This window comes from Callorhinus ursinus, unplaced genomic scaffold (genome assembly GCF_003265705.2).
Source record: "Callorhinus ursinus isolate GAN/ISIS: 27379988/994484 unplaced genomic scaffold, GSC_fseal_2.0 scaffold71, whole genome shotgun sequence".
In the NCBI taxonomy this organism is placed as follows: Eukaryota; Metazoa; Chordata; class Mammalia; order Carnivora; family Otariidae; genus Callorhinus; species Callorhinus ursinus.
In genome coordinates, this window is record NW_027397133.1 from 3634588 (window position 1) to 3650187 (window position 15600).

Sequence of the window (15600 nt, forward strand, 5' to 3'; positions counted from 1 at the left end):
AAAGAAAGAAAGAAAGAAAGAAAGAAAGAAAGAAAGAAAGAAAGAAAAAAAGAAAGAAAAAGAAAGAAAGAAAGAATCTATAAGGTATATTACTGGGATGATCAGGGATATTTTAATATGGATCTATATTAGATAATAGTGTAGTATTAAGGTGAAATTCCCCGAATGTGATAATTGTGTTGTTATGGAAGAGGTTAAGAAGGAGAAGTTCTCGTTTTTAAGAGGAACATGTTGAAGTGTGAAGCCTTTTGGGATGAAGGGGCACAATGTCTGCAACTAATTTAAAATGGTTCCAATAGGAGCGCCTGGCTGGCTTGGTCAGTAGAGCACGCAACTCTTAATCTCAGAATTGTGAGTTTGAGCCCCACGTTGGGTTTAGAGATTTCTTAAAAATAAAATCTTCTATTAAAAATGTTTCCAGGGCATGTGGATGGCTCAGTTGGTGAAGTAGCTGCCTTTGGCTCAGGTCATGATATCAGGGTCCTGGGGTGTAGCCTGCATGGGGTTCCCTGCTCAGTGGGGAGTCTACTTTTCCCTCTCCCTCTGCCCCTCCTCCCCGCTTGTGCTCTCTCTCTCAAATAAATAAATAAAACCTTTTTTAAGACTTTATTTATTTATTTGCCAGAGAGAGAGAGAGCAGGAGACTATACCCCCTGCAACATTAATCATTGGTTGGTTAATTTCCACTCACCTTCTGATCTCAGCTCAAATGCCACTTCCTCTAGGGAAGCTGTCCCTAACATTTCAGCTAGGTCAGGTGTCTCTGCTGTATAAGCTATTGTGGCAGCCAGGACTCTGAGATGAACTGCAAAAATCCTCACCAGATATTCATGTTCCTTCCTGTATAGGATAGGGCTGATCTGTGTACCAAAAAGATATGGCAGAAATGAAAGGGTGTGACATCTGAGGCAAGGTCATAGACGATATTGCTGCTTTGGCCTTTCCCTTTCTTGGATCATTCACTCTGGGGGAAAACAGCTGCCACATGAGGACACTTGTGTGTCCTTGTGGAGAGGTCCACCTGGTGAGGAACTGAGTCTTCCTGTCAAGAGCCAGCATTACCGGTGCCTGGGCAAGCTCAGTCATTAAGCATCTGCCTTTGGCTCAGGTCATAATCCCAGGGTCCTAGGATCGAGCCCCACATTGGCTCCCTGCTCAGTGGGCAGCCTGGTTTTCCCTCTCCCTCTGCAGCTCCCCTTGCTTGTGCATGCTCTCTCTCTCTCTCTCTCTGTCAAATAAATAAAATCTAAAAAAAAAAAAAAAAAAAGCCAGCATTAATCGCCAATCCTAGGAGTGAGCCATCTGGGAGGAAGATCCTCAGCCCTAATCAAGTGTTCAAATGACTGCATTCCCAGCTGATGTCTTTTTTTTTTTAAGATTTTATTTACTTATTTGAGAGAGAGAACACCAACATGAGCAGGGGAAGAGGTAGGGAGAGAGGCAGAGGAACAAGCAGACTCCCTGCTGAGCAGGGAGCCCAGCGTGGGGCTGGATCCCAGGACCCTGAGATCATGACCTGAGCTGAAGGCAAACACTTAACTGACTGAGCCGCCATGGCACTCCAGCCCCCAGCTGATGCTTGACTGCAACCTCATGAGAGACTCCAAGCCAGAACCACCCAGTTAAACTGCTCCCAAATTCCTGACCCACAGAAACTGTGTGAGATAAGAAATATTTATTGTTTGCTAAGTAATTTTTAAATTTATTTGCATAATGTCCTTTATGTCTATTTCCCCTGCTAGACCATGAATGTTGACAGTTTGGGGACAGTGTGTTTTTTTTTTTTGATACCTGCTTGTTCATTCATTCATTCAGTAAATATTTGCTGAACACCAGACTTGTGCCAGGCTCTAAGCTGAGCACTGGAAATCAGGATTCGAACTAAGGTGAGGCAAGCGAGGTGTTCAGAGAACAAATTTCAAGGAAATGCTCACTTTCAGGCTCATGCAAGAGCTGGGTAAGCACGTAAGAGTGAGTGCCTTTTTAAAATTTTATACCCTGGTGACCTTGTTTACCTTATCTCGGTCCCAACCCTATTAGAGCAGTGCACAAAACAGAAATGATCCCTAACCTTTTTTCGCCCTTGCAATAATTCCATAGTTATGTCTTAGTTCTTCTGCCAATACTATACTTTAATTTACATTGTTCTATGATATGCTTTGTTTTTATTAGGGTTAATTCTTTCCTCAGTATCAATAGTAATACTTTATTGAGTGCTTACCAAGTGTTACCATGTTCTAGATGATGTAGATACGTTAATAGACAGGGTCCCTGCCCTCAACCACCTAATGGGAGATATAGACAACACACACACACACACACACACACACACACACACACACACCCCAAATAAAATCATTAAAAATTGTAATAAAGGCTATTGTTACCAGATCAAAGTGGGTCCCCTCCTTGGTGAGTGATAGACAGAGACTACACCAGGTGGAGTTACCTCCCAGAGTCATCACTATTTGTACAAATAAGGAGATCACGGGGGATAATTTCCAAAGCAGTGACTCCCTGAACAAGGGTAAGCAGGATCCTTTTATGAGGGCTTGGGACTAATATTCAGAGAGGGATTTTAACATGATAATGAAGCTGAGGTAACTATTGAGCACTTTCTGATTCATCTGCACAAGCATTTGGTCCTCAAATATTTCTTTTCCTGTCCCAGCAATTCTTTAGTTATTGTCTAAAAGATGAAATTGAGAGTTAGGCAGAAGCTTCTAGGAGTCCCCTGAGCTGCAGGGGGTCATGGGGTCTCCCCAGTGACACTATAAAAAAAATCAAACTAACCTATAGAATTTGGGGGGTGGGAGATGGGGACCTTTGTATGCAGGATCTTCCATACAGGTCTGTGGAAGTGGTGTTTAGGGTAAAGTAAGAAAAGGGGTCAATCACAAAATAAATGAGGGAAGGCTTTCTAGGGAACAGCAAGCACGAAGGAAAGTCGCTGAGTTAGGAAAGCACTTGGCCTATTTGAACAACTGAAAAGAGACAACTGTACCCTCTGGATAGGAAATAAGAAGATCCCCACTACCTGATGTGTGTTAACAATGAGCATTCATGGGGAGCCTGGGTGGCTCAGTCATTAAGCATCTGCCTTCTGCTCAGGTCATGATCTTGGGGTCCTGGGATTGAGCCCCGCATTGGGCTCCCTTCTTCGTGGGAAGGCTGCTTCTCCCTCTCCCGCTCCCCCTGCTTGTGTTCCCTCTCTCGCTGTGTCTCTCTCTCTCAAATAAATAAATATCTTTTTAAAAAATGAGTATTCATGATATTAACTAGTATTTATTGGGCATTTGCTATATGTCAAACACAGTGATAAGTACTTTGAAAGCTTACGGAAGCTTTAAAACAACCCTACCGAAGTGACCCCTTGATCAATTCTGTTTACAGATGAAGAAATAGAATTAAGAGGTTAAGTTGTTGTCCCAAAGTCCCCCAGCTGGGAAATGCAATGGCAAGATTCGTACACAGTTCTGACTCTCAAAATCATTCTCCTAAACCACTGTCCATCTCTCACAGGGAAACACTCGCCACATTTTAAACAAAGCACTAGGTGAGTGCGGAGTTACACTTTGCGCTTCCACAGCCCAGTTTCTTACTTAAAACTACTATTTCCAGCATGCCCTTCTCGCCTTGGGAAGATGGGGTGGACGCAGGGCTACCAGAACTACATTTCCCAGAATGCAACTCCCCGTTGCTGGCTGTCACGCATGTCGTGAATTGTAGTCCTCGGAAGAGACATTCGCCCGCAACTCCCGGCATGCATTCAGGGTAAGTACAGTGTGGTGGGAAAAGGACAGTCGCGCGGCATGTTGGGAAGCGGGACCGGCCCCTTTCCCAGGCTTGCGGCCGGCCTGACCAAACACATTCTTGAGACTACAGTTCCCAGTGGGCTGTGCGCGAGAGGGCGGGCGAGCTCTTCTGCCGGAAGTCCTCTCTAGCCCTGGGTCCCCTAACTGCTGCGAGAGCCGGAGCCGCCCAGGAGCCGCGGGACCGGGGCCGCTGGGGTCCGGACGGGGGTCGCCATGGTAACGGGGGCGCGCCCACGTCGGGGCCGGGCGGAGGGTGGGTCTACGTGCAGGTACTCGAGGCTCGGTCGGGTACTGACAAGCCTCCCCTGCCGCCGTACTATGGTTTGGGCCAGGCGCGGGCTCTCAGGATTGTTGGCTGACCGGAGGCCCGGGAAGGGGGCAGCTGGGCGGTGATTCCGGGCGCGGGAGTGCACCGGGGGTCTCGAAGCCAAGGGACATTAGAGACCGGGGGCCAAGGGGAGGGGGCTGTGCGGGAGGGAGACATTGGAGACGACTGAGGGGTGGAGGGTTGAAATGGGGAGGCAACTCGAGAAGTGGGATCTCGGAGGTGGGGGGCAGGAATTGGAGGTGGGGGAGGGGGCGTCCCAAGAGAAAGACGCGTCTCAAGAGAAGGGCTCTTGGGAGTGTGGCAGGATTGTTGGAGAATGGGAGACCCTGGGATTGGAGAGAAGGGGGTCTTCAGAAGCCGGAAGCTGACATTGAAGGCAGAGAGGGGTTGTTGAAACGGGCAGGTTACTGCTGATGAGAGAGAGAATCTCAAGGGGAAGAGACTGGACACTGGAGAGGGGAAGTAGGCTACTGTAGGGAATGGGGCTTTAGAGTCAGGGGAAGTGTGCTGCAAAGCGGGAGAAGGCTTGGAGGTAAGGACTGGATATTTGAAACCGACGGGGAGCAGTGGAACAGGTCTTTCCAAGAAGAGGCGTCTTGGGTAGGGAGCAGGCATAGAAGTGTGAGAGTTGGAGATGGAGCTTTTGGAGCAAGCACTGGGCTTTGGATTTGGCTGCCCTCCCCTAGGGTGGGTCTTTGGACAGTAAAGCAAGGATTCTTTGAGAAGGGAGCTGGAAAAAGAGATAAATGGAGGTGGGTGTCAGAACAAGGAGGGAGTCTCCCCCACAAACAGGGTCCTTGAAGGCAACATGTGACCTTTGGAACAGGGGAGAAGAATGGCCTCAGAGGAGTGATGTCCTAAGTAAAAGACCTCCTGAGGCCTGAGAGAGGGGATTGAACCCTAGAAATTGGAAGTCAAAAGGGAACAATTTGAGGGGAGGGGGCTTGGAGACAGGGAAGGTTGGGAGGTGTCCAGAGGGAACATCAGGGGGTGAGTATGCAGGAGAGAAGGTACCTCTCAGGGTAGATTCCCAGAGGTGGAGAGATTCTAACTGGGAGAAGAAACACGAAGAGGTGTTATAAGGGAATTTGGGGGTAAGAGATAGGGCTCTCCCTCAACCCTTTTGGCTCTCCTTACCGTATGCCCCATGTATCTCTGGCTCTGCTCCCAGGTTGTGGCTGCCTGGTGGGGTTCCCCCCCTCCCCATCCCCCTGCCAGGCCCATGCTCTTTCCCTTCCTACCCAGGACCCCTGGCCTGCTGGGAAGTGGTTTTCCCTGGCTCAGCAGAATGGGTTCTTGGAAGGAGAGTGTAATATCCTGTTCCTGTCCTGCTTGATTGGTTGGGGGAGGGGGGTTGGAATATCGGAGAATGAGGCTTAGGAAAGAGAGTGGACTCCCAGGAATGGGTATGGGCTCCCAGAGGGTAAAGGGTTCCAGAGCAAAGCCTTTGGACTCCCAGCTGTGCTTTGTGGCTGTGAGCCTTGCTTTCTTCATCTATAAAATGGCTCTACACCTGCCTGTCTCAAACAGAACTGGGTCCAAAGGCAGGCTTCCTACCTGGGTGAACTTGGGCCTTGGTTTTTCTTTTTTTAATTTATTTTTATTTTTTTTAAAAGGTTTTATTATTTATTAGAGAGAGAGAGAGAGAGAGCAGGAGCTGGGGGAGGGGTAGAGGGAGAGGAGGAAGCAGACTGCCCGCTGAGAGGGAGCCCCATGCAGGGCTCGATCCCAGGACCCCACCAGGATCATGACCTGAGCCAAAGGCAGACGCTTAACCGACTGAGCCACCCAGGCACCCCGGGCCTTGGTTTTCTTAAAGCTAAATGATGGTGAATTATAGTACCACTGAGAACTAATACTTGATAGTCACTGTGCTACACCCCTTACGTTTATTAACCCGTGTGACTGTCTTATGAGGGAGGTTCTCTCATTACGTACATTACACATAAGAAGAAACTGAGGCCCAGAGAGACTGACTAGCCTGTGGAAATACAGCCAAGAGTGCCAGGATCCATTCAGGCTCTAGAGTCTGTGTGCTTAGCCACTTGGACAAATGCACCTCCGTCATCATAGCTCATATAATGAGCTTCAGTATGTAATTGAGCACTCAGTATGTAATAAGCACTGTGCTAAGCACTTCTAGCATTAACTCGTTCCATTTTCGCAGTAGCCCTAGGAAGGTTGACCTGGCTTTTCAGAATCATAAAAACAAATTTCCTAGCTCTCACTGCTGATAATCACAGCTGACACAGTGCGTGATCTGAGCCAGGCACTGTTCTGGATACTTTTCATATCTTGTTTTCATCTTGTCACACTTTTATGAGGCCCTATTTTCCAGGGGGGTAAACTGAGGCACCACGCAGTTACATCACTTGAGAAGTGGCAGATACTTTGGGAAACCATTTAGCAGTGGCTGAAAAAAGTTAGACGTAGCGTTACCATATGACCCAGCGATTCCCCTCCTAGGTATATAGCCAGGACAGATAGAAACATACGTCCACGTAGAAGCTTTTATGTGAATGTTCATAGCAGTCTAATTCACAATCACCAAAAAGTGGAAATGACGCAAATGTTCTAATAAACAAAACAAGGTATATCCATCCAGTGGAACGTAATTCTGCCATAAAAAGAAAGGAAGCAGAGACACAAGCTACAACGTGGGTGAACTTTGAAAACATTGCCAAATGAAAGAAGCCAAATACAAAAAGGCCACGTATTGTATGATTCTATTTGTATGAAATGTCCAGAACAGGCATATCTGTAGAGAAAGAAACATTCTTCGTTGCCAGGGGCTGACGGGGAGAGAGTGGCTGCTAATGGGTGGGGATTTCTTTTTGGGGTGATGAAAACATTCTGGAATTAGTAGTGATTTTTCCACAAGTGTATGAGTATACGAAAAATCACTGAACTGTACACATCTTCAATGGGTGAAAATTTTTAAGAATTGGTAAGTAAAAAGAAGGAAAAGGGGGATCTCTGGGATTCAGACCAAAGAAGTATGAAACTCAAACATTTTTTTTTAAGTTTTTATTTATTTATTTAAGTAATCTCTGCACCCGGGCGCCTGGGTGGCTCAGTTGGTTAAGCGACTGCCTTCGGCTCAGGTCATGATCCTGGAGTCCCGGGATCGAGTCCCACATCGGGCTCCCTGCTCAGCAGGAAGTCTGCTTCTCCCTCTGACCCTCTTCCCTCTCGTGCTCTCTATCTCTCATTCTCTCTCTCTCTCAAATAAATAAATAAGTAAAATCTTTAAAAAAATTTTTAAGTAATCTCTGCACCCAACATGGGGCTTGAACTCACGACCCCGAGATCAAGACTCGCGTGCTCCTCCGACCGAGCCAGCCAGGCACCCCTGCAACTCAAAACATTTTTTTTTTTAAGATTTTATTTATTTGACAGAGAGAGACACAGCGAGAGCAGGAACACAAGCAGGGGGAGCGGGAGAGGGAGAAGCAGGCTTCCCGCTGAGCAAGGAGCCCCGACGTGGGGCTTGATCCCAGGACCCTGGGATCATGACCTGAGCCGAAGGCAGATGCTTAACGACTGAGCCACCCAGGCGCCCCCAACTCAAACATTTATTGAGTGCCTGCTATGTGCCAAGCTACTGAATTGAGTTTATAAACATTTAACCTGCAAGACACCCTGCCAAGATGGATCTTCTAAGGAAACTTATTTTGCCGGTGGGGAAACTGAAGCTGGGGTTGGGGGGGCAGATCCTTTGTCCAAGGTCAAGCAGACAAGGGGTAGTGGAGTCTGGGCCTCAGGGCCCTGGAGCTGACAGGGGAGTTGACCTGTGGAAGCGGTCCTTCCCCTGGGGTGTTGTGACGTGGCCAGGCTGGCCTGACCGGGCTCTGAGGAGAAGTCGAGAGCTGGAAGGGCATGGGCCCTACCTACCCAGCGGGGATGGGCGGGGCTGTTGGGTGGGACCCCCCAGCCCCTGGCCAGCTCTCCCGACTGCTCTCACTTCCTTTTCCTCCTCCTGCCCCCAGATCCGCTTCATCCTTATCCAGAACCGGGCGGGCAAGACGCGCCTGGCCAAGTGGTACATGCAGTTCGATGACGATGAGAAACAGAAGTTGATTGAGGAGGTGCACGCTGTGGTCACTGTCCGAGATGCCAAACACACCAACTTTGTGGAGGTGAAGCTACCCCCATGCCTCTCACACTTGCCTTTTTACCTTTGACCCTCCTTACCAGCCTCCTGCCCAACCTCTAACTGCAGTAACCCCTCAGACCCTCTTTCCTTCCTACGTTCATTCCCTCGACAGGCTTTTAGCTTTCTGTCTTCCTTTTTTTTTTTCAAGATTTTATTTATTTATTTAACAGAGAGACAGCGAGAGAGGGAACACAAGCAGGGGAAGTGGGAAAGGGAGAAACAGGCTCCCCGCCGAGCGGAGAGCCTGATGTGGGGCCCGATCCCAGGACCCTGGGATCATGACCTGAGCCAGAGGCAGATGCTTAACGACCGAGCCACCCAGGCGCCCCGTCTTCCTTCCTTTTTGGGGAACTTTTCATTATGAAAATTTTCTTTTTTTCTTTTTTTAAGATTTTATTTATTTGAGATAGAGCACAAGCAGGGGGGAGTGGCAAAGGGAGAGGGAGAAGCAGCCTCCGCAGGGCGCCGTATGCAGGACTCGAGGATACCGGGATCCTGGGATCATGACCTGAGCTGAAGGGAGATGCTTAACCAACTGAGCCACCCAGGCGCCCCTCATTGTAATAATTTTCTTCTTTTTTTTTAAGCTTTTATTTTTAAGTAATCTACTTCCAGTGTGCGGCTCGAACCCCCAACCCTGAGATCAAGAGTCGCATGCTCTATCGCCTGAGCCAGCCAGCACCCCTCTTTGGTCTCCTTAAATCGAGAAGCCTCTGTCTTTAATTCCCACGGCATCAGCCGGGCTAGTTGTCCTGTAAATTCAACACATTTATCGGGGGTCTGCTGTAGGGCAGGTACTGTTCTAGGTGCGGGAATAGAACAGACCCGAGTCCCTGCCCTGGGAGAGCTGATGTTCTGGTCAGAGGGAGACAGAGTAAAGACAGCATCTAGCAGGTGGTGAGGTGCCAGGGAGAAAAAGCAGGCCAGTGTGGGAGATGGAGGTGCTGGGGTGCGTACACTGGGGGTTGGAATGCAGGTATCAATGATTTATGTAGGAAGTCTGGAAAAGGTAACAGTGGAACCAAGGCCTGAAGGAGTTGAAAGAGTGTTAGGAGAGGATATATGAGAGTGTGCACCCCAGACCCGGGGAATGGCAAGTGCAAAGGCCCTGAGGTGAGAACATACCAGGGCATTCCTGGAATAGCAAGAAGGCCAGCATGGGGGCGCCTGGGTGGCTCAGTTGTTAAGCGTCTGCCTTCGGCCCAGGTCATGATCCCAGGGTCCTGGGATCGAGCCCCGCATCGGGCTCCCTGCTCCGCGGGAAGCCTGCTTCTCCTTCTCCCGCTCCCCCTGCTTGTGTTCCCTCTCTCGCCGTGTGTCTTTCTGTCAAATGAATAAATAAAATCTTGAAAAAAGAAAAAAAAGGCCAGCATGGCTGAGGTGCTGCAAGCCAGGGAGGAGGGAGGGGGGCTGATGCGTCAGAGACAACAGGGACAGATGGCTCAGGGCCTCCTGGGCCGTGGGGTGGACTTCAGCTCTTATGAGCGAGGTGGCAGCCTCAGGAGGGTTTTCAGCAGAGGAAGGGACGTGGGCCAACCTAGGAAAGAGCAGGTTGAGGTGTCTGTTCACACCCCAGGGGAGAATCCGGGCGGGAGTGATGAGTCAGAGTGCAGAGAGAGGGCAGGATGCCCTGATGTGGAAGGTCCCGCACACAGAGGGCAGGGAAGGCTGCGGCCCTTCCAGGGGAGGGACGACGACAGAGGGGAACAAAGGAGAGACGAGAAGCCCTAGAGGTGGGAGCTGAGGAGGTAGGGGAAAATCAGGAGGTGGGGGGGGTCCCGGCAGCCTAGAGAAACGGGGTTCGAGGAGGAGGGCGGGATGGGGGGCCTTGCGGGGGGTGGGGTTGGGGGCTGAGAGGCAGAGCAGGTGCAGGACAGAATGAGGGGGTGCACGCCCACTCCCCTGGGGTGTCCCGCTGCCAGTGCCGCGTGGCCTCCTACCCCGAGGGCGAAGGGACTGGGAGCGGGTCCGTGAGGCAGGCTGCTCAGGTGAGAACGTCACACCCAGATCTTAGGTGCCTCCCGATCCCAGGCCATTCGTTCATTCATTTGTTCACCCGTGCATTTATTAACCACCCACTCCCAGTGTGCCTCCATTCACAGTGGGGACTGAGATGGCCCCGTGAGCAACACAGACCTGTCCCCAGATCACGACAACCCCGAGAGGGTAGGGCTGGGATGGAGCAGCGGGGCGGGAGGAGGGCACCTGGCTCAGCCTGAGGGTCAGGGAGGGCTTCCTGGAGGAGGGAATGCTGTGGGGAACAAGAGAGAACTGGTCCCTCCCCCAACAAACTGGGGATGATCAGGGGGAGGAGACATGAAATAATGTCTCTCTTAGGAGACTGAGGTCAGGGCAGGCCCCCTGGAGGAGGACTTGTGAGAGCAAAACCAAAGGATGAGTGGCCCGTGAGAAAGGCCCAGGCCGCTCAAACTCTCTTCTTCTCGTGTGATCTTTAGTACATATTCCTTAGTACCTATATTACTCTCCTGTATCGCTGTGCTAACAAATTACTGCAAACATAGTGACTCAAAACAACACAGATTTGTTGTCTTAAATAGTTCTGGAGGTCACGTGTCCAAAATGGGTCAGCAGGGCTGGGTTCCCTCTGCAGGCTCTGGGGAGAGTCCATTTCCTTGCCTTCACCTGCTTGAGATCTCTCTCTCCGAGCCACACACTCCTGTCTTCCTCTTTCCTTTATAGGGACCTTGTGATTACTCTGGGCCCATCTGGATAATCCAGGATCACCCTATCTCAAGATCCTTAGCTGAACCACACCTGCACAGTCCCCTTTGCCATGTTAGGTTACCTGTTCACAGAGCCCAGGGATTAGGGTGTGGACCCCTTCCTATTCAGGGCCCTGCTGGAGACACAGTGGTGACAGCCCCAGCTCACAGTCCAGTGAGACCGACCGGTTCCCGGACAGTGACAGCTGGGGACGGGGGCCCAAGGGCGGGGGCAGTACAGACCGGTGACCTGCCCCAGCCTGTAGGAAGAGACTTATCTGAGAGTCTATAGCTGAAGAAGCCATGAAAGTCTGGGGCGGGTCCCTGAGAAGCCTGCAAATTTACAACCAAGGTGTTGGGACGAGCCGGGAGGGTGACAGCGGGAGAGGGAGAATTTCAAGTAAAAAAAAGTGCTGCTCAGCGTCCGATCCTGCCAGGGCCACACCAGCTGTGATACTAGTGCCATCTCCGGGTGTTTTCCTGGCCTCTAGGCCTGTCTTAAACCCTCTCCTCCAGAGCAGCGGCCTTCAAACATTTGATTGTGTGTCTGTATCAGTTTATTTATTTATTTATTTATTTTTTAAAGATTGTATTTATTTGACAGAGAGAGACACAGCGAGAGAGGGAACACAAGCAGGGGGAGTGGGAGAGGGAGAAGCAGGCTTCCTGCCGAGCAGGGAGCCCGATGTGGGGCTCGATCCCAGGACCCTGGGATCATGACCTGAGCCGAAGCCAGACGCCTAACGACTGAGCCACCCAGGCGCCCCTCTGTCTCAGTTTAAAAAAAAAGTAGGGGCTCCTGGTTGGGTCTGTCAGAGGAGCGTACAGCTCTTGATCTCAGGGTCACGAGTTCGAGCCCTGTGTTGGGTGTGGAGCCTACCTAAAAAAAAAAAAAAGTAGAGTTTGCACCCTGATACATGCTTGTTAATCCGGGGATTATGTGCAGGAATTACTACAGTAATGTTAGAAAACGTAGTGAAGTACAGAAATTAACAGAAGAATGAGCTGGAAAAAAATCAGGGACTACTGTTGGCTTTCGCAGTTGCCACCAGGTGGCGACAAAGCACACGCGCCGTCAGACCCAGCGCTGGGACTTTGCAGATTTGGGCCAAAGACACTGTGCTTAGCAAACCAGTTTGCCTGTTTGTATCTATGTCTGTCTCTTTATCTTCTTCCCAAGCATATAAGATTAGAGTCTGCGTCCTTGGCGCATTCCTGGGTTGTGTGTGTGCGTTAGTGTCGAAGTATTTCTATTTTATATCGCAGTTCAGTTCACAGTCAGGCTGAGATTGTCTTGGTTCTGAGCAGTAACTACACTGCCCAGCACAGAGCCTGCCTCACAGGTAGCGTTTATGGAATGATGGCGTGAGTTAGTTCCAGGTTAAGAAATGTGACTTTGTCCAGAGACAACAAGCAGGGAGCCACGGAAAGGGGAGCGTGGATGTCATGGAACACCCCAGCCTCCCTCTTGGCTCTGGGCTTTTTCTCACAAGCTGTTCCCTCGGCCTAGAGCACTCCTGCTCCTCCTCCAGGTCTCAGCCCAGATGTCCCCTCCTCCAGGAAGCCCTCCTGGATCAGCTGCCCACACTGGGGATGACTGAGGATGACTCTCTCCCCACTGGACCGGGAGCCCCGGCAGGGGAGGGTCAGGCCCGTGTCAGTCAACACTGTGTCCCCAGCACAGGACCAGACAGAGCAGGGCCTCGGGGACCACACCTGGGGTGAAGGACTGACTCTCTGGGCTCCGCTCTGCCCAGCCTGCTGGGTCCTGCCCCCCCCGCCCCCCTTTTCTGACAGCCTCTCTGCCCCACAGTTCCGGAACTTCAAGATCATTTACCGACGCTACGCCGGCCTCTACTTCTGCATCTGCGTGGATGTCAACGACAACAACCTGGCCTACCTGGAGGCCATCCACAACTTCGTGGAGGTGCGCAGGCGGGCAGGCTGCAGCCCCAGGGGCCCTGGAGTGCCCAGAACAACGCCTCGTCTCCCCGCGGGGTGCACAAACCCTCTCCCCGCCTCCCCGCAGCGGTGGACAGGCGGCCTCCCTCTGCCCATCTCTGCCCGCGCGGTTCCTCTCTGTTCCTCCGCCTCTGTCCGGTCTGCCTTTTCTGTTGCTATCTGATCGTCCTTGTTCTTGTTTCTGCCTCTAACTGTCTCCGTCACTGGCTCCCTCCCCCCTCCCTCCCCTCCCTTCAGTCCTCTTGGTCTGTCTTTCCGATGGTGACCTTGGTCCCCCTCCCTGAGTGTCTCCCCCTGTCCGGCTCTCACCACCTCTGCCTTCTCCCACAGGTCTTAAATGAGTATTTCCACAACGTCTGTGAACTAGACCTGGTGTTCAATTTCTACAAGGTGGGCTCCTGGGGAAGAGGAGGGGGCGGGGGGGCGCTGCCCAGCGCCTCTGCTGATGGCTGGTGCCTGGCTCTCAGGGCCCCCAGCTTCCAAGGTTTAGACCGGCACCCATTGCAGGGGGAGGGCGGGGAGTGGGGGGTGCCCTTCCCTCACTTCCCTCACTTCCCTCACACCGGGGTCTCCTCCTGCCCTCCCTTCGCTCAGGTTTACACGGTCGTGGACGAGATGTTCCTGGCCGGCGAGATCCGAGAGACCAGCCAGACGAAGGTACTGAAGCAGCTGCTGATGCTCCAGTCCCTGGAGTGAGGGCGGCCAGCCCCTCCGCCCCGGCCTCCTGTTCCCTGCTCGCCCCCTCTCCAGGCTGGGGCTGCCCGGCACCCTCCCTCCCCGGTCCAGGAGGAAGGCCCCAGCTGGGCCTGGGCCACCAGGGAGGAGCCTGCGGGCGGAGGCCACTCACGTGTACCGAGTAACCGTGCCGTTGTCATGTGATGCTGTGAGTGCGTGTGTGGAACCCCCAATAAACCTGTGGCCCCGCCTGGCCTGTGTCTTTTGAGCCCTTGCTGGTCAGCCCTAGGGACCGCAGGCACTCGGGACTCCCTGCCATCGGTGCATCAGTCAGCTGGTCAACAAACCCTACTTGGCCCGAGCAAGGCAGGCCACCCGGGTGCGTTCACACCTGCTGCTGCCCCCAGAAGGCCCCCGAGCCTGGACTTCTGGCCAACACCTAACAGCACCAAGCGTTCCCAAGTGTTAGCTCCCCGAATCCTCACAAGATCCCGAGGAAAGGACCGTTAGTACCCCCGCTTTCCAGGTGAGATCGCTGAGCCTTGGGGAGATTAAAAGACTTGCCTAAGGTCACGTAGCTAGCGTGGCGAAGCCAGCTTTGTTCCAAGCCTGGGCAGATGGCTCCAGAGTCTTTGTTTTTAACCCCAGATTGGACGGCTGTCCTTTTGCCTCAGTTCTTCATCCTGAAAATGGGTTGATAATAGTTTTGATCTCACAGGGTGTGCTTGAGGATTAAGTTAATGCTGGGAAAGTTTAGGAGGTGCCAGGCATCAGTCAGCACACATTCACTCTGCGGACATTCAGCGCCTGCTGTGTGCAGGGCCCGGTCAGAGACCCGGGGGACGCCTACAGAAGTGGACAGCGAGCACTAGATTTGCTAATCATTATTTTAGATGTGGGACTCAGGCCTGCAGAGGTGAATGCCTTTATAGATACAACCAGTACAGCAGTGTATTCTTTTCTTATTGCTGCTGCAACCAGTTACAGCTTCAACCAATAGGGATTGGCGACTGACCACCTGCGGGGGGGGGGGGGGGGCGGGGGGGGGCCAGGGCCAGGGCGAGGCCCGGATCCGCAGCCAGGTCAGGGGGTGGGAGCAGGTTGGGGGAATGTGCTGAGGTTATCAGGGCATGGCGAGTGTCTGAGTTGCCTGCAGCCGCTGTGACTCGTGACCACAAAGCGGGTGGCGTAAAACGAGCCCCTAGCTGTCCTGGGGGCCAGAAGTCTGAAATCAAGGTGCCAACACTCTAGGGGAGGATCCTTCCTTGCCTCTTCCCTCCTGACATGCCGTGGGTGGGGGCCACACCCCCCCAATCCCTACCTCCGTCTTCCCAGGCCCTTCGTTCTGGGCCTGTACCGCCTTCTCTCCTTACTTTTATAGGCTCACTTGTCATTGGATTTAGGGTCCACCAGCATAATCTACATGATCTCATCTCAAAGTCCTTTAATGTGATTACATCCGCAAAGAGCCTTTTCCCAAATAGGGTCACGTTCACAGGCTCCAGGACGTAGGCATGTTTTGGGAGGGCGCCACCCTCAATCACTGGAATGAGTCTGAGATACCGCGGGTCATCCAGGAAAGGCGATTAGGAGGCCCTCGAACACTCAGACCTGAGGCCCAGGGAGGGAAGGATGCAGGGAGCTTTCGTTTACTGTGGATTTGACAAATGTTTCTTGGGCATCTGCTATGTGCCAGTCACTGTTTAGCCCTGGGGGGTGGGGGGTACCACAGTGAGCAGGACAGGTCTCCTGGAGGGTGATGGGGCAATGCCTAATTAAGCAAGTCAATAGCCGGTATGTCACAAAGTCAAGTGTGATGTGGAGGCAAGTAAAACAGAGCGAGAGAGAAGTCTGGCAGATGGCTCTGCTGTTCTAGACGATGGTCAGGGAAGCCTCTCCGGAGGAGGTGACACTGAGCGGAGGGTGAAAGAAGTGAGGGAA

At 52.0% G+C, this 15600-nt stretch overlaps 1 protein-coding gene across 1 annotated transcript; it reads left to right on the forward strand.

Annotated features, from left to right (window-relative positions):
- Nucleotides 1-3872: 3872 nt before the first annotated feature.
- On the forward strand, nucleotides 3873-13909 carry AP2S1 (adaptor related protein complex 2 subunit sigma 1). Its single transcript, XM_025849973.2, has 5 exons — nucleotides 3873-4031; nucleotides 8133-8282; nucleotides 12836-12949; nucleotides 13315-13374; nucleotides 13579-13909. Exons 1-5 carry the CDS (start codon nucleotides 4029-4031, stop codon nucleotides 13678-13680), a joined length of 429 nt encoding a protein of 142 aa, XP_025705758.1. The 5' UTR covers nucleotides 3873-4028; the 3' UTR covers nucleotides 13681-13909.
- The last annotated feature ends 1691 nt before the right edge of the window (nucleotides 13910-15600 follow it).